This window comes from Tamandua tetradactyla, chromosome 4 (genome assembly GCF_023851605.1).
Source record: "Tamandua tetradactyla isolate mTamTet1 chromosome 4, mTamTet1.pri, whole genome shotgun sequence".
NCBI lineage: Eukaryota > Metazoa > Chordata > Mammalia > Pilosa > Myrmecophagidae > Tamandua > Tamandua tetradactyla.
In genome coordinates this window covers 103471854-103498425 of record NC_135330.1, presented here as the reverse complement: position 1 = coordinate 103498425, position 26572 = coordinate 103471854, and the positions used below count along the sequence as shown (strand labels likewise).

Sequence of the window (26572 nt, the reverse complement as noted above, 5' to 3'; positions counted from 1 at the left end):
TAGGTCTTTTTGGATTTATTCTTCATAGAGTACATTGCATGTTCAAAACCCTCTAATGTCGTTCTGCTCTCTCAGAATCTCATGGCTTTCTCTCTTGTCATTCTCTAGCTTTTAAAGGATTCTGTTAAAACCAGTCAAGACCCACCTGGAATGGGTGGAGACACATTGCAACCTAATCAAGTTTAATACGCACACTTAGTGAGTTGCATCTCCATGGGGATAATCTAATTAAAGTTTTCAGCATACAGTACTGCATAGGGCTACGAAGAAACAGCTACCTTTACAAAATGGGATTAGGATTAAAACATGGCTTTTCTAGGGTACAAACCGGCACAGGCTATTTTTCATTTTGTAGAATAGAGCCTTTTTTTAAAAGGTTAACTATAAGCTGACACATATTTTATAAAGATCTTACTTTGCCACTACTTTCCATTTTTTAAAATGGATATACCACATTTCAAAGAAGCCCTCCCCTCCCGAAAATTAAATAGAAAAGTCTGGATAAGGAACGCATCAGTCACCGTCCATTAAATGCTAGATGTTGGTTTTCCTCAGCAAGCCCTGATCTTGGCCGCATTTTATAGTGTCTTCCCTGACTCTGCTATCTCCCGTCCTCTAATGGTTTAATTCTTATATTTTCAATGAAAAGATTCACCATGATAAAAATGAATAGCATACATTTCAGGTGTCTCTTACATTGGCGCAGTTGTCATACCTTATAACATGGCAATGGGAAGAGTACAAATATTCCATCTATGTCAAATCATTTTGTTTACACTAGCCCAAGATATGTCTTAAGGATACAGGTTACTTTTAACTAACCCAGTACGGTATGGCTGTTTTTGCCTTCTATTAGAATTTTAAAAGGGCATCTATTGTTCTAAGAAATTAACATGTGCTTTGGGAAGTATGTTAACTTATAACAACACTCATACATCCTAACCTCCTGTAGTTCATCAAGCCAGGCTTTCTTCACCCCACTATTTCAAAGCTCTTCTCCAAAATGCAGGCAGAAAAAAAAATGTTCTTTTAATCCATCCTTGTGAGTGCAGACCTGTTCTGGGTGGGTTCTTTTGGCTCAATTGAGATGTGACCCAGCCCCCTTAAGGTGAGTCTTAATCCCTCCATTGGAGTCCTTTATAAGAGCATAAAAGACAGGAAAAGTCCAGTGAAACTAAAGTAGAAAACACCCAGATAGTTAAGAGAGGACCCAGAGAAGCTGAGAGAACTAGAAGCTGAAGGCAGTGAAACCTGGGAGCAAAACACCAGCAAACACCTTCCTATGTGACACAGGTGGCCCAGATGTCAGCAGCCTTTCTTCAGTCTGGGTATCATCTGCTGATGCCTTAATTCAAACATTTTCTTAGCTTAAGAACGTATATTGTAAATTCCCGTTATAAAAGCAAACTCATTTCTGCTATATTGTGTTCCTGCAGCCTTAGCAAACTGAAACATATTTGGTACCAAGATGTAGGATGCTGTGAGATGCAAATGCCAAAAATGCTGGAACAGCTTTATAAATGGAAAAGGGAAAGATTCTGAATGAATCATAAGATGATTGGTAGAAAAGCCCTAGATTGCTTTGAAGAGACTGTTGGTAGAAATATAGATGCCAGAAATGATTAGTGTGTCATTGCCAACTGGAAGAAAGCCATTCCTTGTTTTAAAGTGGCAGATACTTTTACAAATTGAGTTCTAGCATTAAATGGAAAATAGAATTTGAAAATGACAAGTTTGGACATTTAGCAGACGAAATTTCCTAATTAAATTGGAAAATGCAACCTGGCTTCTCTATGCAGCTTATAGTAAAATGCAAGGGTAAAGGGTTAAGCTGAAAACTGAACTCTTGTCTACAAAGAAACCCAAAATTGATAGTTTGGACAATTTTGAGCTTTTGGAAAACAAATGCCTCACGTGAGGTTTTAGCCTAACATGGAAACCACTCAGACATTTCAGGATGGGTTAGGATTGGGGATAGAGTTATCTAGAAAGGATTTGTGGAAAAGTCCGGTTGTCTGATGGTCAGGACCCCTGTGTTCTGCACATGAAACCAATGAGTTTCCCGTGATATCTGTATAACCAGAACAACTGCCAGTCTGGACTAAATGAGATAGAAAGAAACAGATGAAAGAAAAATAATCTTGGCAGAACCATGGAAACTGAGGTCTGGAGTCAGAAAACCTCAATCCAGGAGACTATTCACCCATGCACATGGAAAGGGTAAGTTTGCATGCAGAGTTTGCAGAAGGCAGGTTTTGCTGTTTTGAAGCTATTCTGTACCCCTAGAAAAGCCATATTTTAATCCTGATCCAGTCTTGTGTGGGGCAGCCATGTCTTTTAATTCTGATTCGATACTGCAGGGTGGGAACTTTTGATAAGATTATAGTCACAGAGATGTGACATGCCCAATTATGGATGTGACTTTTTTTTATAATTTATGTATTTATTAATTTAAAAAATTAACAACAAATGAATTAGAACATTAACATGTGATCATTCCGTTCTACATATATAATCAGTAATTCACAATATCATCACTTAGTTGCATATTCATCATTTCTTAGAACATTTGCATCAATTCAGAAAAAATAAAAAAGACAACAGAAAGAGAAATAAAACGAAAACAGAAAAAAAAATTTATACATACCATACCCCTTACCCCTCGCTTTCATTGTCACTAGCATTTCAAACTAAATTTATTTTAACATTTGTTCCCCCTATTATTTATTTTTATTCCGTTATGTTCTACTCGTCTGTTGACAAGGTACATAGAAGGAGCATCAGCACAAGGTTTTCACAATCACACAGTCACATTGTGAAAGCTATATTATTATTCAGTCATCATTAAGAAACATGGCTACTGGAACACAGCTCTACATTTACAGGCATCTCCATTACATCTTGAATAACAAGGTGATATCCACTTAATACGTAAGAATAACCTCCAGGATAACCTCTCAACTCTGTATGGAATCTCTCAACCATTGACACTTTGTCTCATTTCACTCTTCCCCCTTTTGGTTGAGAAGGTTTTCTCAATCCCTTGATGCTGAGTCTCAGCTCATTTTAGGGGTTTTCTCAATCCCTTGATGCTGAGCCTCAGCTCATTCTAGGATTTCTCTCCCATGTTGCTGGGATGGTCTGCACCCCTGGGAGTCATGTCCCACGTAGACAGGGGGAGGGTGGTGAGTTTGCTTGTTGTGTTGGCTGGAGAGAGAGACCACATCTGAGCAACAAAGAGGCTCTCTTGGGGGTGACTCTTAGGCCTAAATTTTAAGTAGACTTGATCTATCCTTTGTGGGGTTAAGTTTCATATGAACAAACCCCAAGACTGGGGGCTCAGCCTTTAGCTTTGTTTGTCCACGCTGCTTGTGATAATATCAAGAATTCAACTTGGGGAAGTTGAATTTCTCCCCGTTCTCACCATTTGCAAAAGGTTTTGCAAATACTTTTCCACTCACTGATCAAATCACTCTGGAATTCATCGGGGTATCACTCTGGACAAACCAACAAAGTCTCATGTCCTACCCGAGATTCCAAGTACTTATAGTGTTCAATCAGACTATCTACATAGGTTATATTAGAAAATGCACTAGTCAAAATATAAATTTTGTACCAAATAAACATTTTTTTGCTTTAGTCTTACACATAAGGTGAAAATTTTTTTAAAAATATTAATTACCGTCTATTTTCAGCACCCTGCAGTAATGACATTCCTTTGTTCTTCCTCATGCACAAACATATTTAAAATTTGTACATTTAGTCACTATTTACACTCTAGGCATTCCTAGATTATACCATCTCAATCTTTAACATCTATCTTTCTTTCTGATTTCATTTATGCCCCCAGCCCTCCTCCCTCTGTCATTCTCACTGAATCCAGCTTCATTCAGTGTTTAACATAATTGTATTACAGTTAGGTAGTATTGTGCTGTCCATTTCTGAGTTTTTACATTCAGTCCTGTTGCACAATCTGTATCGCTTCATCTCTAGTTACCCAATATCTTACTCTGTTTCTATCTCCTGATAGTCTCTGTTATCTACGAAATATTTTGGATGTGACTTTTGATTAGATGGAGATGTGACTTCATTTATTCGGGGTAGGTCTTGATTAGTTTAATGGAGTCGTTTAAAAGAGGAAACATTTTGAAAAAAGTTCAGAGCTGATGGAGGGATCTGATGAAGGCATTTGGAGATCGAGATAGAAATAGCCTAGGTGTTACACAGGGACTCATAGAAATAGCCAGAAACTGAAGAGAAGAAATCTCCAGACCTGGCAGATGCTAATCTGAGTCATGAAACCAAGAGTTTTTGTCTTGGAGCAGCTAAGTGACTGCCCACAGATGTTTAGAGAGGAAACTACTCTCTTTAGAAGCTAGAAGCAGCAAAACGGGAAACAGGGTCCAGCAGATGCCAGCCACATGACTTCCCAGATCACCTTTCCTTGAGCCATGGTATCTTTCTCTGAATGCCTTAGGACATATTTGTAGCCTTAGAGCTATAAACTTGTAACTTATTAAATTCTCACTTTAAAAGCCTCCATTTCTGGTATATTGTTTTCTGGCAGCGTTAGCAAACTAATACACAGGTCTTAGAATCTCCTTGTTGTTCAGAAAGTGTGCTGCCGCCCTAGGGCTTTCAGATGCCTTGGGAAATGAAAGGAGCTTAGCCTCCCCATTCTTCAGGAAGAGTACTGCTGTCCCAGGCCTCAGAGAGGGTGGAGCCCATTCCTCAGAGATTGGGGAGAGCTTGGTCACCACCTCACTATTTTGAGGGTGCTGAGTCTGTGCTCCAGAGAAGGTAGAGACTCCAGCTGCTACTCAGATGCTTGAGGAGGATGGGGCTGGAAACATGGTCATCTTCCCAGTCTTTGAATATGTTGAAGCTCCAATGTTTAGAGATATTGGAGTCCTCAACGCAGTGTTGGGGAAGAGCAGAACTGCTTGCTGCTCATGCCCCTGGAAAGGATGGGACTGACAGTCCTCTCAAGCCCCAAGGATAAAACATCATTCTATAGATAACTCTCAGACCTTAAAATCTAAGTAAGTATGCCCTGCAGGTTCTCGGAATTGTCTGTGTCCAGTGTCCCCTGTTTTCCTTCTGTTTTCTTCCTGTGGAAATGGGAGTGTTCACTCTATGGCTCTTCCTCCTTTGTATATTGGTAGCATCTAACTTAAGTTTCACAGGTTCACAGTCAGAGAATTTTGCCTCTGGACAGACCACATCTGTAATGGATTTATTTTTTTTTTAATTTATTTTTTTTCTTTTCTTTTCTTTTTTTTTTTTTATTAATTAAAAAAAGAATTAACAAAACAATTAGAAATCATTCCAATCTACATGTACAATCAGTAATTCTTAATAACATCACATAGTTGCATATTCATCATTTCTTAGTACATTTGCATCGATTTAGAAAAAGAAATAAAAAGACAACAGAATAAGAATTAAAACAATAATAGAAAGAAAAAAAAACAAAAAAAAACAAAAACAAAAAACCTATACCTCACATGCAGCTTCATTCAGTGTTTTAACATAATTGCATTACAATTGGGTAGTATTGTGCTGTCCATTTCTGAGTTTTTATATCCAGTCCCGTTGTACAGTCTGTATCCCTTCATCTCCAATTATCCCTTCTCTTTTTTTTTTTTTTTAATTAACGGGAAAAAAGAAATTAACCCAACATTTAGAGATCATACCATTCTACACATGCAATCATTAATTCTTAACATCATCACATAGATGCATGATCATCATTTCTTAGTACATTTGCATTGGTTTAGAAGAACTAGCAACATAACCGAAAAAGATATAGAATGTTAATATAGAGAAAAAAATAAAAGTAATAATAGTAAAATCAAAACGAAACAAAACAAAACAAAACAAAAACCTATAGCTCAGATGCAGCTTCATTCAGTGTTTTAACATGATTACTTTACAATTAGGTATTATTGTGCTGTCCATTTTTGAGTTTTTGTATCTAGTCCTGTTGCACAGTCTGTATCCCTTCAGCTTCAATTACCCATTGTCTTACCCTGTTTCTAACTCCTGCTGAACTCTTACCAATGACATATTTCAAGTTTATTCTCGAATGTCCGTTCACATCAGTGGGACCATACAGTATTTGTCCTTTAGTTTTTGGCTGGATTCACTCAGCATAATATTCTCTAGGTCCATCCATGTTATTACATGGTTCATAAGTTTATCTTGTCTTAAAGCTGCATAATATTCCATCGTATGTATATACCACAGTTTGTTTAGCCACTCTTCTGTTGATGGAGATTTTGGCTGTTTCCATCTCTTTGCAATTGTAAATAATGCTGCTATAAACATTGGTGTGCAAATGTCCGTTTGTGTCTTTGCCCTTAAGTCCTTTGAGTAGATACCTAGCAATGGTATTGCTGGGTCGTATGGCAATTCTATATTCAGCTTTTTGAGGAACCGCCAAACTGCCTTCCACAGTGGTTGCACCCTTTGACATTCCCACCAACAGTGGATAAGTGTGCCTCTTTCTCCGCATCCTCTCCAGCACTTGTCATTTTCTGTTTTGTTGATAATGGCCATTCTGGTGGGTGTGAGATGATATCTCATTGTGGTTTTGATTTGCATTTCTCTAATGGCCAGGGACATTGAGCATCTCTTCATGTGCCTCTTGGCCATCCGTATTTCCTCTTCTGAGAGGTGTCTGTTCAAGTCTTTTTCCCATTTTGTAAATTGGGTTGGCTGTCTTTTTGTTGTTGAGATGAACAATCTCTTTATAAATTCTGGATACTAGACCTTTATCTGATATATCATTTCCAAATATTGTCTCCCATTGTGAAGGCTGTCTTTCTACTTTCTTGATGAAGTTCTTTGATGCACAAAAGTGTTTAATTTTGAGGAGTTCCCATTTATTTATTTCCTTCTTCAGTGCTCTTGCTTTAGGTTTAAGGTCCATAAAACCGCCTCCAGTTGTAAGATCCATAAGATATCTCCCAACATTTTCCTCTAACTGTTTTATGGTCTTAGACCTAATGTTTAGATCTTTGATCCATTTTGAGTTAACTTTTGTATAGGGTGTGAGAGATGGGTCTTCTTTCATTCTTTTGCATATGGATATCCAGTTCTCTAGGCACCATTTATTGAAGAGACTGCTCTGTCCCAGGTGAGTTGGCTTGACTGCCTTATCAAAGATCAAATGTCCATAGATGAGAGGGTCTATATCTGAGCACTCTATTCGATTCCATTGGTCGATATATCTATCTTTATGCCAATACCATGCTGTTTTGACCACTGTGGCTTCATAATATGCCTTAAAGTCAGGCAGCACGAGACCTCCAGCTTCGTTTTTTTTTCCTCAAGATGTTTTTAGCAATTCGGGGCACCCTGCCCTTCCAGATAAATTTGCTTATTGGTTTTTCTATTTCTGAAAAATAAGTTGTTGGGATTTTGATTGGTATTGCATTGAATCTGTAAATCAATTTAGGTAGGATTGACATCTTAACTATATTTAGTCTTCCAATCCATGAACACGGTATGCCCTTCCATCTATTTAGGTCTTCTGTGATTTCTTTTAGCAGTTTTTTTGTAGTTTTCTTTATATAGGTTTTTTGTCTCTTTGGTTAAATTTATTCCTAGGTATTTTATTCTTTTAGTTGCAATTGTAAATGGGATTCGTTTCTTGATTTCCCCCTCAGCTTGTTCATTACTAGTGTATAGAAATGCTACAGATTTTTGAATGTTGATCTTGTAACCTGCTACTTTGCTGTACTCATTTATTAGCTCTAGTAGTTTTGTTGTGGATTTTTCCGGGTTTTCGACGTATAGTATCATATCGTCTGCAAACAGTGATAGTTTTACTTCTTCCTTTCCGATTTTGATGCCTTGTATTTCTTTTTCTTGTCTAATTGCTCTGGCTAGAACCTCCAACACAATGTTGAATAATAGTGGTGATAGTGGACATCCTTGTCTTGTTCCTGATCTTAGGGGGAAAGTTTTCAATTTTTCCCCATTGAGGATGATATTAGTTGTGGGTTTTTCATATATTCCCTCTATCATTTTAAGGAAGTTCCCTTGTATTCCTATCTTTTGAAGTGTTTTCAACAGGAAAGGATGTTGAATCTTGTCGAATGCCTTCTCTGCATCAATTGAGATGATCATGTGATTTTTCTGCTTTGATTTGTTGATATGGTGTATTACATTAATTGATTTTCTTATGTTGAACCATCCTTGCATACCTGGGATGAATCCTACTTGGTCATGATGTATAATTCTTTTAATGTGCTGTTGGATACGATTTGCTAGAATTTTATTGAGGATTTTTGCATCTGTATTCATTAGAGAGATTGGTCTGTAGTTTTCTTTTTTTGTAATATCTTTGCCTGGTTTTGGTATGAGGGTGATGTTGGCTTCATAGAATGAATTAGGTAGTTTTCCCTCCACTTCGATTTTTTTGAAGAGTTTGAAGAAAATTGGTACTAATTCTTTCTGGAACGTTTGGTAGAATTCACATGTGAAGCCATCTGGTCCTGGACTTTTCTTTTTAGGAAGCTTTTGAATGAGTAATTCAATTTCTTTACTTGTGATTGGTTTGTTGAGGTCATCTATGTCTTCTTGAGTCAAAGTTGGTTGTTCATGTCTTTCCAGGAACCCATCCATTTCCTCTAAATTGTTGTATTTATTAGCGTAAAGTTGTTCATAGTATCCTGTTATTACCTCCTTTATTTCTGTGAGGTCAGTAGTTATGTCTCCTCTTCCATTTCTGATCTTATTTATTTGCATCCTCTCTCTTCTTCTTTTTGTCAATCTTGCTAAGGGCCCATCAATCTTATTGATTTTCTCATAGAACCAACTTCTGGCCTTATTGATTTTCTCTATTGTTTTCATGTTTTCAATTTCATTTATTTGTGCTCTAATCTTTGTTATTTCTTTCCTTTTGCTTGCTTTGGGGTTAGCTTGCTGTTCTTTCTCCAGTTCTTCCAAATGGATAGTTAATTCCTGAATTTTTGCCTTTTCTTCTTTTCTGATATAGGCATTTAGAGCAATAAATTTCCCTCTTAGCACTGCCTTTGCTGCGTCCCATAAGTTTTGATATGTTGTGTTTTCATTTTCATTCGCCTCGAGGTATTTGCTAATTTCTCTTGCAATTTCTTCTTTGACCCAGTCGTTGTTTAGGAGTGTGTTGTTGAGCCTCCACGTATTTGTGAATTTTCTGGCACTCTGCCTATTATTGATTTCCAACATCATTCCTTTATGGTCCGAGAAAGTGTTGTGTAAGATTTCAATCTTTTTAAATTTGTTAAGACTTGCTTTGTGACCCAGCATATGGTCTATCTTTGAGAATGATCCATGAGCACTTGAGAAAAAGGTGTATCCTGCTGTTGTGGGATGTAATGTCCTATAAATGTCTATTAAGTCTAGTTCATTTATAGTAATATTCAGATTCTCTATTTCTTTGTTGATCCTCTGTCTAGATGTTCTGTCCCTTGATGAGAATGGTGAGTTGAAGTCTCCAACTATTATGGTATATGAGTCTATTTCCCTTTTCAGTGTTTGCAGTATATTCCTCACGTATTTTGGGGCATTCTGATTCGGTGCGTAAATATTTATGATTGTTATGTCTTCTTGTTTAATTGTTCCTTTTATTAGTATATAGTGTCCTTCTTTGTCTCTTTTAACTGTTTTACATTTGAAGTCTAATTTGTTGGATATTAGTATAGCCACTCCTGCTCTCTTCTGGTTGTTATTTGCATGAAATATCTTTTCCCAACCTTTCACTTTCAACCTATGTTTATCTTTGGGTCTAAGATGTGTTTCCTGTAGACAGCATATAGAAGGATCCTGTTTTTTAATCCATTCTGCCAATCTATGTCTTTTGATTGGGGAATTCAGTCCATTGACATTTAGTGTTATTACTGTTTGGATAATATTTTCCTCTAACATTTTGCCTTTTGTATTATATATATCATATCTGATTTTCCTTCTTTCTACACTCTTTTCCATATCTCTCTCTTCTGTCTTTTTGTATCTGACTCTAGTGCTCCCTTTAGTATTTCTTGCAGAGCTGGTCTCTTGGTCACAAATTCTTTCAGTGACTTTTTGTCTGAGAATGTTTTAATTTCTCCCTCATTTTTGAAGGATAATTTTGCTGGATATAGGAGTCTTGGTTGGCAGTTTTTCTCTTTTAGTATTTTAAATATATCATCCCACTGTCTTCTAGCTTCCATGGTTTCTGCTGAGAAATCTACACAAAGTCTTATTGGGTTTCCCTTGTATGTAATGGATTGTTTTTCTCTTGCTGCTTTCAAGATCTTCTCTTTCTCTTTGACCTCTGACATTCTAACTAGTAAGTGTCTTGGAGAACGCCTATTTGGGTCTAATCTCTTTGGGGTGCGCTGCACTTCTTGGATCTGTAATTTTAGGTCTTTCATAAGAGTTGGGAAATTTTCAGTGAAAATTTCTTCCATTAGTTTTTCTCCTCCTTTTCCCTTCTCTTCTCCTTCTGGGACACCCACAACACGTATATTTGTGCGGTTCATATTGTCCTTGAGTTCCCTGATACCCTGTTCAAATTTCTCCATTCTTTTCCCTATAGTTTCTGTTTCTTTTTGGAATTCAGATGTTCCATCCTCCAAATCACTAATTCTATCTTCTGTCTCTTTAAATCTATCATTGTAGCTATCCATTATTTTTTCTATGTTTGCTACTTTATCCTTCACTTCCATAAGTTCTGCGATTTGTTTTTTCAGTTTTTCTATTTCTTCTTTATGTTCAGCCCATGTCCTCTTCATGTCCTCCCTCAATTTATCGATTTCATTTTTGAAGAGGTTTTCCATTTCTGTTCGTATATTCAGCATTAGTTGTCTCAGCTCTTGTGTCTCATTTGAGCTATTGGTTTGTTCCTTTGACTGAGCCATATTCTCAATCTTTTGAGCGTGGACAGTTATCTTCTGCTGCTGGCGTCTGGGCATTTATTCAGATTTCTCTTGGTGTTGGACCCAGCAAGGTTGTAATATTTTTCTGTGAAATCTCTGGGTTCTGTTTTTCTTATCCTGCCCAGTAGGTGGCGCTCGTGGCACACGTTTGTCTGCGGGTCCCACCAGTAAAAGGTGCTGTGGGACCTTAAACTTTGGAAAACTCTCGCCGTCCTGGGGGTTCGCTAGCCGAAGCGGCTTGAGCCGGCCCGGGGTCCGAATGCAGGGAGGGTGTCCGAACGCAGGGAGGGTTGCTGGTCGCCGCAGCCCGGGAAAGAGCCCGTCCGAATTTCCTAGTCGGCCCTGGGCAACAAGCGTGGCGGGAGGGCACCAGCGGCAGCGGCCCGCCCGAGAGAGTGCACGTTCCCCGGGAGTCACGGGGTCACCGTTCTCCGCGGCCTGGGGGTTTCCGATCCAATTCTCTCAGTTGGTCCGGGGGCTGCGCGTGGTGTGGGCGCCAGTCGCCTTGGTTTCAGGGGACCACCTCTCCAATTCTCCCAGCCAGCCCGGGAAGGGGGAAGGGAGTAACTCCGGCCGCTTGCCACCCTGCCCGGTAAGGCCCGCGCGCCTCGGCGATCTCACCCGAGCTGCTTCTCTCAGCCAGCCAGCCGTTCCAGGATGGGGTACGCTGTCTTTTTTATCTCTGTTGTGGCTTTGGGCGCTTTCTGTATCGTTTCTACTCTCCTAGTAGGTGTCCTGGAGAAGAAACTAAGATCCGCGGGTCTTACTAAGCCGCCATCTTCCAGGAAGTCTTCCCTGCATGTCTTAATTTGGACATTTTATATAGGCTTAGAACTGTAAACTTGTAACTTATTAAGTTCTTTTTATAAAAGCTTTTCCATTTCTGGTATATTGCATTCTGGCAGCTTAACAGACTCATACAGGTAGTAATGATGTTGTCAGCTTTTCCTTTTTTTTTTTTTTTTTTTGTCATGCCAGGCATAAAAAAAAAAATTGCTGGTTCTCAAGTAGCTGCATTCTCCCCATTTAATACTCTGGAGAAAAAACGGTACACCAGGGAGACTTAATGATGAGTAGTATGAGTAGTAAAATGCCCAAATGTCTGTCTCTTAATATGCTCCTAAACTCAGGTCCCATGTTTTAAACCAGGTCAAATCAAAGAAATTTAAAAATGGTCTTGAGGAAGATCGCCTGTTAGAGCCATGTCACTTGTTCGATTGTTTCATACAATTGTGTCTCAGCTTTCCCAGAGGTGTTTTCCCAAGTTCAAAAGGTGGTGTTGGCTGTGGCAAAAATGCCATAGATAAAAACTATGTGAGGATTTTATCCATCATCTTGGGAATAAGTCGTGTACCTTGTGACATGTTCTATTTCATTTTCTGGCTAATTTGATTATTAAATCTCCAGAGTTAAAACAAGTCCAGGACTCTGCTGGATCCTTTTTCAGTTTAGTTATGTGGACCCTTGGTTCAACACCCTGTAATTTAATTGCAGTGTCCGAAGTTCCTGGCAAATGATAGGTTTCCTTTTAATAAGGTTTTGGGGCTGCGCTTTGTTAGTGTCATTTCCAGTGGACCCAATTTCCTGGTTCCAGATTGTGATTAATTATGATTAATGGAATGTCCTTTACCTGTAAGAGATAATTTTTGTATAATGCATTAAAGATTTTCAAATTGGGTCACATCATGTAGTGACAATAAGTAATCAGTGTCAGTTTTCATCATAGAGCCATAGTCTATCGTGACAATTATATATAGGGGGAGTTTTATTTCACAAAGGGAATGTTATGAGTAATCATCATGGCAAAGGTAAAATTTGGGGACAGGGAAGGCCTGTTTCTTTGTTTAGTTTAGACAGTTTTCCTTTACGACATTAATCCCAACTGTTTTGGTGGAGGCTGTTTCCACATGAAAATCTGCAAGAGCATTTTTAAAAAAATATTCAGTCTCAGGTCTTTTTATGTGAGCTTCTTTCTTAATTATGGCAACCACAGATGGGAGTAAAGTAACAGAAGGACATTTGTCTATTTTGAATTAGAGTACCAGATGAAGTGAGGAACTGTCTTTGTTTCCATGGTATGCTACATCTTGGGCTGCACCAAAAGCATATGTGTTACTAGTATAGATGTTAACAGATTTACCTTCAGATAAAAAGCAGGCTAGGATAAGAGCATAGAGGTCATCCTGTCAAGCAGAAAAAAGTTGTGGAGGGCTACCTCATTCTGCCAGTGAGTAGTACCTGAATAGCCTTATCATCAGAATTTCTATAAGAAGAAGCAATGACAAAAATAGAATGACATCTGGGATAGTTAAAGGTGTATGTCTGGAGTCATTTCTGAAGGTACCAATTTACAATAATGAGATAAGGTTCTGCCTTATCAGACAAAAGGTTAAGAATATACTACAGCACTTTAGGTGAAGATTAGGAGGTCAAAGTAGAAGGATCTCATAAGTCAAATTTCTGGAAGAAAAATTTTGGTTCTGCTTGGAGTTAAGTTTGCTGAGGCTTTAACTAATTGGGCAGCTTATGTAGCTTTTACACAGTTTGGGCAACTGCATCAAGTTGTACACTACAGCAGGCAATAGGTTTGGAATTTCTTTTGGTTCTTGAGTTATCATTCCTAAGAATAACTGAACCTATGGATAATAAAACTGTTGTCCAATATCTGGCACATAAGTAATGAGCATCTCTTGGTCAGTGAGGATATTGAAAAATCTCTAAGAGCTTTAAAGATTACATAATTTAAAGAAATTATGTAATTTCTGAAATGTTCATGTTAACACAGTGTTCTATAAAGTTAACCCGTAGAAGTTACAAAATCCTTTTTAACTTGATAATACTTCCCATGCAACTGATGCCATCATACATAAATTTAACCAATTTTAGCACCTGTCTGTTTGTATATTTACAATTTAGCACCTATCTTTCTGTACTTACGTGGAAAATCCCAACGACTGAATTCCAGAAGACATCATTTAGTGTTAAACTTTGGGAAGGCAATATGCAAAAATTATTGTTTTAATTGTTAAATAGGATCACTGGTCTCTGAAAAAATATTTCATTTTAAAACAGTAAAAGATTTTAAAAGTAAAGAAAGGAGGTAGCATATACATAATTATTCCAAAAAGTGAGAAGTATTCTCTAAAACAAAGGATGATTAGGTCAATATAAAGCATAGGAGATCATTCTGATAGAAAAAGTGTTTGCCTTCTAAGCAGGTTACTGAGCAACAAAAGAGGTACTCTGGTGGTGACTCTTAGGCATAATTATAAGGAGCTAGCTTAGCTTCTCCTTTGTAGGAATAGGTTTCATAGGGTCAAAGTCCAAGAACGAGGGCTCTCCCTATTGAATTGATTGTCCACAGTGCTTACAAGCATATCTGGAATTCCTCAGATAGGGAAGTTTAGTCCTTGTTAAAATTATTCTGATGTATTGGGGCATCACACTAACTTGCACACGCTAATAACATCTCATGCCCTATTCAAAATTCCCTGTAATTATGGTGTTTGAATTAACTGACCATACTATTTTACTTGATTTTGATATAAAATTATATTAAAATTACAATGCATAACAATGCGGGACATTTTTTGTTTCCCTTTCTTTCACAATTGGATATTTGAGAAGAATTCAAGTGTTTCTCCTTAATTTACTGTTATTTTTTAAATTTTTCTCTGAATAGTATCATTTTTTCCATGAAGAAGAAATATTAGAAAGTAAGCATTTATTAAAATGTAGAACTAGCAATGTTTATAGTCATATATAAATGCTAAAATGTACATGTTTTATATTCCATAGCAATTAGATTTTTCGGATGAATTCTTATGTAATTTGTGTGCTTGGGCTTATCTGTATATTTTTGATTGAGATGAAATTTGCATACTATAAATTAAACCATTTTAAACAATAGCGTCACTCATGTTTAGTATGTACATAGTGTAGTGCTTCAGTTTTATTTAGTGCTAGATCATTTCCTTCACCCCCAGAGAAAACCTCATACCCATATAAAAGGCCGCTCCCTATCCCCCACTCCTTCCACCCCTATCCCCCATTAATCTTCTATCTCTATTGATTTACCTATTCCTGATAATGCAGGTAAATAGATCTTTTGAAAGTCTTATCTGACTTCTTTCACTTATGTTTTTGCATTTGTCCATGTTGTAGAATGTACCATTACTTCGTTCGTTTTTATGGCTGAACTGTATTCCAGTGTATGGGATGGGTATAACATACTATCATTCTTTAGAGATAGATACTTGGTTTGTTTTCACTTGTTGGATATTGTGAATAGTGCACTTGTGAATATTTGTATACAATTGTTTGAATATGTTTTTTCAATTTTTGTTATATATCAAGGAGAAAAATTGTCAGATCATCTGCTAATTGTGTATTAAACTTATTGAGGAATACTCAAATAGTTTTCACAGTCATAGCACCATTGTACGTTCGCACTAGCAGTGCAAAAGGGTTTTAATTTCTCTACATTTTCCAGTATCTTGAAGAAGCTAGAAGAAAAAATGAAAAATTTCAGAACTGTAACCCATATCAAATTTTAAAATCTGTACTATAACTACTTGTTAAAGTGTACTTGGAAATTTATTGCCCTTTTGTGTGTATGTTATATTTCACAGTTTAAAAAAAGTTAAAGAAGAACTTATTTTAGATTTTCAAAAATTGTAACCATCCTAGTACATGTGAAGTGGTGTCTTATAATTTTGATTTGCATATCCCTAATGACTAAGGCTGTTAAGCGTCTTTTCCTGTGCCTATTGACCATTTGCATATATTCTTTAATAAATGCTCTTTATAAATCCTTTGCCTATTTATCACTATATTATTTGTCCCTTTTTTTAAATTTAAATTTTAAATTTAAATTTAAGAAATTTCTATAATAGTCTGGATATTGGCCCCTTATCAGATAAATGATTTGCAAGTATTTCCTTTTTTGCTTTTCTTTGTTTGGTTTTGATTTTTTTTTTTTCAGCTGCATGGTCTGGAATCAAACCCAGGGTCTCCGGCATGAAAGGCAAGCATTCTACCACTGAACCACCTATATATCCTGCAAGTATTTATTTTTCGTTCAGTAGGTTGCCTTTTCCATTTCTTGAGAGGGTTCTTTAAAGAACAAAAGTTTTTAGTTTTTGTGAAGTTTAATTTATCATTTTTTTTTATTCTAGTGCTTTTAATGTCATAGCTAAGTATTAATAGCCAAATCCAAAGTCATGAAGATTTATCCCTATATTTTCTTCTGAGAGTGTTATAGTTTTTAAATTATGTTTAACTCTCTATATGGCTTAATTTTTTCTAAGTACTGTCAGATAAGTAGTAAACTTCATGCTTTGTATGTGAATATCCAGTTGTCTCACCCCCATTTGATGAAGTCACTCTTTCCATAGTGCAGGATCTTGGTGCCATGTTTAAAATTAATTGACCATGGATGCATGGGTTTATTTCTGGCCCATCAATTCTCTTCCATTGGTCTATGTTCTGTTTTTCTTTATGCTAATATCACAATATGTATAACCAAGATGATTTAGTGCAAGTGCACCCATAAGGGCAGGTGTAGGTTAGAGCAGGGAGGGAGGGAGAGTTCAGGGATCAGGGATGGGTGCTGGAGAAACAATGTGTTGTATCAACCAAGCATAATTTAATCTGAGAATTCCAGGTGGCTTTTTCTGATGGTGGAGACCCAATTCCAGATGAATCATGAGTCAGGAAGTCTTATTTTTAATTTGTACATACATTTCAGTGATTTTCATTTCCTTATGTCTAAATTGAAGGCATTTATATCTTCATTTATTTGCTACAGAAGCCAGGACCACCTATGTCTTGACCCAGGGAGAGGAAAAAACACCCTCTTATTTTCTCTAGTGCATTTCATGCTCCTGTTGATTGGACTGGGCTTCCTCCGATGTAAAGGTTTTGAGATTCATTACAGGTAAGTCTAGAAATTGTGGTGAAGACTTGTCTAAAAGTTTCCATCTCTTTTTCTCAGCTTTGCTCACCTACTGCTTGTCTGGTTGTGAGTGAAAGTCCAAAGGAAAGCAGTTGTCAGCTGAGCTATTGACAATGCAGCCATGGGTGAGTAAGGAATTCTCAATTGAAATTACATCACTGTTGCCATCCGATAGAGAAATTTCTATTATTGGTATGAATATTCTGAGATAATCAAGGATCTTAGCTTTAGTTTAGTTTATCCGGACTCTAGAATATTTATGATAAGAAAATTGTGTATTCTCTTGAGAGATGAGAGGTGTTTTCTTTTTCTCCCCCAACCCTTCACCTTCTTGGAGAAATAATGCACTCATAGATCATGTCAGTGCCTGAAATTGGCTTAGACATGCGGTGAACATAGGTGATAGAGATGAGGAAGAGTAGAAGTTAGCAGTCAGTGGGGAAGCTGATGTTTCAGCAGGTGCATCAATCAATTTGGCTTTACACGTGATGGGGTATAAGACTGCATTTTTGACCGGAGCCTAAGAGAAGATTAGGAAATAAAAAGAAATGAGGAATTATTTATTTGTTTTCCCCAGTTTTAATTTTCTTAAAGTTTTGATAGTATACATTTGCACGTTTTGAAATATTCAAAAAAGGAAAACTAAAGTTTTCCTTATAAATATTGTTCCCAGTTTTCTTCAGTTTTTGTAAATCAGCTTTATTCAGATGTTTTAAATGGATACAGTGTAAACCCTTATGTTGAATAAAATTTATGGCACTGTGAAAAATTTTCAAGATTTGAAGAGAACAGAAGCAAAAAAGGGGCTTTTTTTATTCTTGAACAGACAGATGAGATGAAGGTATGAGAAGGGCAGTGAAAGCTGCTGTCATAGGCTCCAGAAAGTGTTCAGAATGGGGGGTCTTTTACCACAGGAATGGTCAGACTAAAGCCATCTTTCAGTACAACTGTCTCAGTTGTCCCTGACTTGTGATCCTGCACCAACTCTATTAAAATGGAGGGAGGCAGGAGGTACTAATCCAGAGCTATGTATACAAACAGTTCAGTTCTGCAGAATTCTACATAACAAATCAGTGAATTGAATTTAGATTGAAAGCACTTCACACATTAGTGCATTGGATCTGTTCAAATGCATAATGTTAAACAATTTTATACATATGAGGAAGGTGAGGTCATCTAAATACGGAAAATGATTCAACCCTAGTCTTTTTCTTCTTTTTTTGGAATGGGCATGCTCCAGAAATCAAACCTGGGTCTCCAGCATAACAGGTGTCTCCAGCACTGAGACACTGTTGCACCGCCTGCCAGTCATTTTTTAAAAGTGATATGTCAGGCATTTCTTGGTTATGATGAGTCTGTAGATTTACCTGAAATTGGTCGATGGATGGTTTTAGTTATGGATGCTCTAGAGCAAGTGTTATAATCAACATCAGGAAATCATGATTACAAGTCTTTTGTATCATACCCCATGTCATATTACAGTGGAATTGTATGTATGTATGTCTTTAAGTTTCTGTGAGTGTATCTGAAAGGCAGACAGCAGGTCTCATTGCAACTCCAAACACATTTCCAGCTTTATATACAGTCTCTGCTTCCTTAGTGCTGTCATTTTGAGCATCACACTCAGTACTTTGTTATGTATGGCCTTGTGTGAATACAAATTTCTGTAATATGTTAGGATTTAATAGCCTTCAGAGATGTAGCTGTAGACTTCACCCAGGAAGAGTGGGCATTGCTAGACACATCCCAGAGAAAGCTGTTCAGAGAAGTGATGCTGGAAAATATCAGTCATCTGGTCTCAGTGGGTAAGTCTCTGAAAATGTGTCTATCACCATTATGTGTCTATCAATCATCTGTCTAATCTAGCTGTCTATTATCTACTTGTATCAAATCTATTATGTATCATCTTCTATAGCTTTACTTCAAGGACCTAGGGTCAGCTTTTTATTTTCCTTTTATTTTTATATTTTATACTAATACACAAACTCAACCAGCTAAATGAAATATTTTCTAACATTTTTTTTTTTTTTTTTTTTTTTTTTTTTTTTTTTTTTAAAGGAAAGACAGAGAGAAGGAAGGAAGGATAGAAGGAAGGAAGAGAGGAAGAAAGGGAAACATCTTTTAAACATTTTCTTGTTTTATTGTATTTTGTTTCTCCGTTTCGTTACATGGGCTGGGGCCGGGAATCGAACCGAGGTCCTCCGGCATAGCAGGCAAGCACTTTGCCCACTGAGCCACCGCGGCCCGCCCCATTTTCTAACATTTTATTACATCTAGTTCATCCCCATAAAATTTAAACTTCTTGACCATAACTTAATGTCTTTGTTGAATCTCAATCTCCACCTCTTCCAGGCTATGAAGTTAATAAATGATGTTTGAATAGATAAATAAGGGACTATACATTTTATTGTAATTATTCTGCTCTGAGGGCTATTCTGAGGCTGCAGAATATACCGCATGTATCATTTTTCATATAAAATTTAGATTATTTTCTTGGAGTTTATGCTTATTCAGTTATTTTTGAAAATAATAAGTGTAGAAGCATAGAATTTCTCCTCATTTAGAATATGGGAATTCTGCAGTTTCTGTTTGAACTTTTGCACAGGCAGCAACAACCAGAGGTCTTCACTATTAGAACAATGGTCAAGAATTACCCTTTGCTGGTAAAATATTGTCAGTGTTCTATATTCAAAGTACTTTTTTGCTTGCTAACCTTTAATGCTTACCTTTTTCTTTGGTAGCCTCTGATGGATTTGATAATGCACTGTCAACACTTATTTCAAATTCCAAGTATCTTTTCTCCTACAAACAGGATGTCAGGTTGGGGAATTGTATGTGTTTTCCCAGTTGGTACAAGGAGAAACAGTGTGGAGAGAAGGAATGGAATTTCTCCAAAACCAGAGTCCAGGTGCGTTCTAAGAACCTGTGCATCAGTAGTGGAGGGACATCTTACATAAGTGAGTAGGTCCTTGGAAATATCACTTTCAGATTTCCTTAAGTGAGTTAGGATTTCTGAAATGTAGGCGAGGATATTGGAATTTTCTTCAGATGTGGTCACTTTTGAATAAACTTATCAACCTCTATTCAAGTGTGTTTGACTTTAGGAAAGGGAATATCCATGTACTGTTAGAATTAAATTTTCATATAATGAGTCTTGTCCTGTTCTTACTCTTGGAAGATTTTCCCTCTTTTTATCTCCCTGATATCCCAACTTCTTTTTATTTTTGTTATATTTCAATTCTTAAAATCTTCTCTGATTTTTAATGCCCTATAATGTTTTCTTCTGCCTAGAGTATTCTTTAATTTGATATTCTTTCTCAGCCAAGTATCAGTGTTTGAAACGTACTACAGGTATTTTGTAATTTCCAGTGTTTTAATTTCCTTAATCATACTCTCACATTTTTTGTGTTTTTTTTAACCCAAATAATTCTAGGCAGGAAAATTGCTTGTAAAAAGCAAGAAATGAGAGTAACCCAATTTACCAGCATAAAGGACAATTGTGACATCATGTCATTGGTAAGCTTCATTGGTGTGAATGTTAGTTTTCAATATTTGAGGATTGAATAAATGAGGAATTGAACTAGTTGTAATTAATGTTGGAGTTAAAAACTAATTCAGCAAAAATCTTTAATAGTTTGAATTTATGGAAAGTTAAACTGAACACAAAATTCTGAATTCTTGCAAAAGATGATTGCACAAACATGATTCTTCTACATAAACTTTGAAACAGTGTGATGTTGAAAATGTATCAGGTAGTTCTGCAGTTGGATGGTATATTAGAGAAAATTTCCATGCTTTAAAGTGAATAATATATATGTATGAAACTGAAATGGGAAAGATTTTAATTGGAGACTTTCACTGAAGGATTAGTTGAGAATTTGATTGTAGAGAAATGAAGGAATGTATGTATATAGACAAATGCTTGACAGTCTCATCTAATTCCTCACTGCAGATATCACACACCCAAAAGAATTCCTTTCAGTGTAATGATTTGCATGAAGATTCTACTCTCAAATCCACAGTGACTCCACATGCATTAAATCCCATGAGAAATAAACCATATTTAAGCAGATCACTTCAAAAAGTCCTCAGTGACCAGTCATCTTTTAATCAACATAAGCAGATGCAAGCTAGAAGTAAATCATGTGAATGCCTTCATAGTCACACTGGAGAGAAATACTATGAATGCCATACATGTGGTAAAGCATTCAATCACTCTCAGAATGTTTTACAACATGAGCAAACATATACTGAAGAGAAACCCTACAAATGCCATACATGTGGGAAAGCCTTCATTCATTCTAAAGGCCTCAGACAACATGAGAGAACTCACACTGAGGAAAGACCCTATCCATGTCTGCACTGTGGGAAAGCCTTCACCCAATATTCTTATCTTAAAAGACATGTGAAAAGTCACACTGGAGAGAAACCCTATGAATGCCGTACATGTGGTAAAACATTCCCTCACTCTCAGTCTGCTAAACGACATGAGAGAATACACACTGGAGAGAAACCCTACAAATGCCAAACATGTGGGAAAGCCTTCGTTCTTTGTAGTGGCCTCAGACAACATGAGAGGACTCACACGGAGGAAAAACCCTATCCATGTCTGTACTGTGGGAAGGCCTTCACCCAACATTCTCATCTTAAAAGACACGTGCGAAGCCACACTGGAGAGAAACCCTATGAATGCCATACATGTGGTAAAACATTCACTCACTCTCCGACTATTAAACGACATGAGAAAATACACATTGGAGAGAAACCCTACAAATGCCAAACATGTGGGAAAGCCTTTGTTCTTTGTAATGGCCTCAGACAACATGAGAGAATTCACACTCGGGAGAAACCCTTTGTGTGTCAGCAATGTGGGAAAGCCTTCACTCTGTATTCTCATCTTCAAAAACATGTGAGAGTTCACAATGGAGAGAAACCCTATGAATGCGATACATGTGGTAAAGCATTTAGTCGCTATCAGAATGTTAGAGAACATGAGAGAACACACACTGGAGAGAAACCCTATGAATGTCATACATGTGGGAAAGCCTTCAGTAATCGTTCTGCCCTTAGAAACCATAAGAGAACTCACACTGGAGAGAAACCCTATGAATGCCATACATGTTGTAAAGCCTTTGGTCAACGTTCTCATCTTCAGCAACATGAGAGAACACACACTGGAGAGAAACCCTATGAATGTCATAGATGTGGAAAAGCCTTCTCTCACAGGTCTACCCTTAAAAGGCATGAGAAAATCCATTCTGGAGAGAAACCCTATGAATGTCTTACATGTGGGAAAGCCTTCAGTAATCATTGTACCCTCAAACGACATGAGAGAACTCATACTAGAGAGAAATTATGAATGCCATCTGTGTGGGTAATCAATTAGTATTATTTTAGAAAATGTGAGCAAGCCCACACTGGAGATAAACCCTGTGAATGACATTTTGTGGGAAAATCATCAGTCAATATTTTAATCTTAGACAACATGAGAAAACAACCTAGAGAGAAACCCTGTGAATGCCATACACATGGGAAGGCCTTCAGTCAGTGTTCTACTCTCAGACAAAATGAGAGGACTGAAACTTGTCAGAAACCCCATGAATGTAATCTTCTTTGGAGAGCTTTCGCTCATAGTTCTGCCTTCAGGAAACTTGAGAGAATGTGCAGTAGACAGAGGCCATACGAATATTATCTATATGGGAACACATTAATTTTTATAATTTAAGACAATGTGAAATTATTCAAACTTAAGACAAAACCCATCAATGCCATCAGTGTTGTGAAACCCTCAGTCCAATAGTCTCACTTTAGATAGAATGAGAGAACTCACATTGCACTGTTTGAATATGGAAGAAGTTTTAGTCATAGCTTTAAACTTTAAACACGCTAAAGAACTCCCATGCTAAAAAAATACCATGTAACCAGTATGGTAGTGTCTTCTATTGTCAGTACTATTTCATTTATTATAAGAAAACTTATATAGGGAAGAATCCATAGAAGTATCATCTTTATAACAAAATCCTTAGTAGTTGGCCTGATGAATTACCATATCACAGAAGTCACAGGATAAATCTAATGAAAGTGTGACGTCCTCATCTATCAGTCTATTAAATAAACCAGAGTAATTACATGTGAGAAATTCTATGTACTCAATATGGGTGTGCCTTAATTTGTAATATAATGAGTGGGCTCCATAGAAATGAATCACTAAGTCTGTAATTACTGTGTATGAGTAATTCCTGGCAGGAGTTACTGTGTCTCTGAGGAGCATTGTTTTCTTTTAGAGGATTGGAAAAATTATTGGATATTTGGTGGCTGAGTTACAGATTAGCAATGGAAATGCTATATTTCAAGATAGGAGACTGATGTCATATTTGGGAATTTCCTGAAATAAATGAGTATGCTTCTGTGGCTGCTTTTGATGGACCAGTGATGAACACTTTGGATCAGTAATTAAATATCTGAAGAGTAGGAACAGTTATGTTTGCTTTTTTCTGATCTCAGAGGGGAAAGTACTTCATCTGAGTAACACTGTTTATGATTGGGTGAGAGCATTCTGCACACAGTAGTTCCTTGAGGCAAGCATATATCCAGACCTTGTTTCCCCTCACTAATGGCTGATTAGGGAGTATCAGTCTGAGTCCACTGAAATAGTTACTTTAATAATCAGAGAATATATCCCAAAATCTATCAGGCAAAGCCACTGTGATGGTCCAAATGTGGAAATCCAATCCTTGCCATTAATTTTGGAAAAGTTACCCAGAGCATGCATATTTGAAGAATTTACAGCTAATTTCATAATTCGTAAAGTTTAGTGAATGTTTTTTAATAAAATTGAGGACACTAACATTATTTTTGTTCTCATCAGTATACCTGTTGTTCTAGTTTGCAAACTGCAGAATGCAGTATACCAAAAAATGGAACAGTTTTTAAAAGGGGGAATTTAATAAGTTTACAATTCTAAAGCTGTGAAAATGTCCAAATTAAAGCAAGGCTATAGGAATGTCCAAATTAAGGCACCAACAATAGGTTGCCTTCACTCAAGAAAGATCAATGGGTGTGCCACGGTGGCTCAGCAGGCAAGAATGCTTGCCTGCCATGCCAGAGGACCCGGGTTCGATTCCCGGTGCCTGCCCATATAAGTAACAAACAAACAAACAAAGAAAAAACAACAAAAAAAGAAAGGTCAAAGTTCAAAGTCTCTCTCAACTAGAAAGGCACATGGCAAACATGATGACATCTGCTAGCCTGCCCTCTTCTTGTTTCATGATGCTCCCTGGAAACATATTCTTTCTTTTCCAAAGGTCTCTGGCTGGGTGAGGTCCCCTGGTTCTTGGCTCTTGGGCATTTTTCCAAAATGCTTCCTCTTTTAAAGTTTCCAGTAAACTAATCAAGAGTCACCTGGAATGAGTGGAGTCACTTCTCCATCTAATCAAAGTTTTTTTTTTTTCAGGAACTTATTTTATCTAATATTTCTATAACTGCCTGTAGATTAACTTTTTGTTGTTGTTGTTGCTGTTGTAAAATATAACATACATATATACAAAAAGTAAAGAAAGGGCGGTGGCTTTCTTGCCTGGTGGCTCAGCAGGCAAGAATGGTTGCCTGCCATGCCAGAGGACCTGGGTTCGATTCCCGGTGCCTGCCCATGTAAAAAAAAAAAAAAAGTAAAACCGTGGAGCAGGGTTGAACTTGACCTATCCTATTCTGCCACCTTCCCTAAATTCCTAATAAATGCATGTTGTTTTTGTTTTTGAGTGAAAACAATTCTGATAAAAAAGGGAACACTTTGAAATCATCTAATAGGCTTCTAAAGAACATGGGACAGAAATAACTTCTAAGCATGTCTAAGATAAATGACATCCTGATAAAAATTCACTGTCATTGCTCTTATGTTTTAAATCCTTTTGAACCTGAAATTAAAGTATGTGTGTGCAGTAACATTGTAATATGCTTCCACTGAATTTAACAAAAGCATTATGCCAAAACTAAGTGTCAACAAATGGGGGTTATGGGGGACAAGTACAAATTCTTTGCAGAAGAAAACAGAATGTCTTCATATGGATTATAGTGGTGAAGCCATGGCTATTTATTTAGGTTGGATTATATGATGTACAGAAAAACTTTGTAAATGAACAGAGACAAGTCTTAGAGGAAATGTGGAGAAATAGATGTACATATTCACTGTTCGTAGGGAAGCTGAGAGGCACAGCCCCTTGGGAACAGTGGTGGTTCAACAGGAGGCTGGGTTTGGGATTACTGTAAGATCCTTCAACCCCATTGTTAGATACATAGCTGGAGGAACTGAGTGGAGATACAAATGGACTTTTGCACACTGGTGTTTATAGCTGCAGTGTTCACAATTCACAATGGATGGGTACAATGATGAAAGAATAATGATGTGTGGATACAATGGATTATGGAGTGGCTGCAAGGAAAATACTCGTGAGACATCCAACTACGTGAATGAATTTTGAGGATAGTATGTTAAATGTCAGGAATAAAAAACAAATATGCCTCATTCATGTGGACTAAGTATAATATAAAAGCTCAGTGAACTGAAGTTGAGAGCATGGGTTATCAGGTTGGGGCCTATTGTAAAGGGTCCTGGATTGAAAACTGTTACAACAGTTACATCTGATCTGGAGTTATAACTGTTATTTCTAATTTCTGAGATACTGAGCTGTTTGTATATAACCTGGTTGTTCCCAGAAATTTTGGGTATTTATGTGACACCAGAGACTAGGAGTCGGACCTCTGAAGCTGTGAAAGTCAACATTAATTACCTCATATAGCAACTGTTTAAAATGTTGAGAACATGATCAGACTTTGATAATAGATATGAATGAACCTGATCTGGATAGGACTAAGGTAAATCAAAATAAAGAGTAAAGGATGATATGTCCATATTTTAAAACTTAAACTTCTGCATGAGACCAAAGGGAAAGATGTTTATTTGTTGCAAAACTTATAATTTAGTTTATGCATTTCCTAATTTAACTTGTATGGTCAGTTTATTTGAGCCCCATAATTACATGGGTTCTTGTTGCATAGGGCTTAATATATTGTTGGTCTGTAGATACTAGTGTGGTTCCCCAATATATCCCAGAGTAATTTGGGCAGAGAATAAAAAAGTATTTGCCTAGTCCTCTTGGGGGACTGTGAGAAAGATAGAAATATTAAACTTCCCCATCTGGGGAATCCCTCCTCTTCTCACAAGCAGTGTGGACAACCTATTCAATAGGCTGAATCCTGGATCTTGGGATTCACCCCTCAGAAACATATTTCCGTCAGGGAGAAGGTAAGCCTACTAAACATTATGCCTAAATGTCACCCCCAGAGAACCTCTTGCTGCTCAAATGTGGCCTCTCTCTATAAGCAAACTCGGCAGGTGAAGTCACTGCCCTTCTATGTGGGACATGACTCCCAGGGTGTAAATCTCTCTGGCAACATGGGACAGGACACCAGGGATGAGCTGGAACCCAGCATCATGGGATTGAGAAAGCCTTCTTGATGAAAACAGAGAGAAGAGAAATGGGGCAAAGTTTCCGTGGCTGTGAGATTTCAATCAGAGTCGGGAGGTTGTCCTGGAGGTTATTCTAGTGCTTTAAATAGATATCCCTTTTTAATTTATGGTGTGTTGGAGTGGCTAGTACCTGGAACTGTGAACTGTGTTCTAGTAGACTTGAATCTTGAAGATGATTGT

The 26572-nt window shown here is 37.2% G+C and overlaps 1 protein-coding gene across 2 annotated transcripts in view; it reads left to right on the top strand.

The window, feature by feature from the left end:
- The window catches only part of LOC143681244 (uncharacterized), a 29873-nt gene extending 6581 nt beyond the window's left edge, over positions 1–23292 (top strand). Inside the window, exons 2-6 of one of the 2 annotated variants that reach the window (XM_077158093.1) lie at positions 16906–16991; positions 18545–18671; positions 19679–19774; positions 20300–20382; positions 20819–23292. In XM_077158093.1, coding sequence (XP_077014208.1) covers positions 16980–16991; positions 18545–18671; positions 19679–19774; positions 20300–20382; positions 20819–22225 — 1725 coding nt within the window. In that variant the 5' untranslated portion in view covers positions 16906–16979 and the 3' untranslated portion in view covers positions 22226–23292. Of the gene's footprint in view, positions 1–16905; positions 16992–18544; positions 18672–19607; positions 19775–20299; positions 20383–20818 lie in introns of those variants that run through there. The other variant, XM_077158094.1, reaches the window with a different exon arrangement.
- The last annotated feature ends 3280 nt before the right edge of the window (positions 23293–26572 follow it).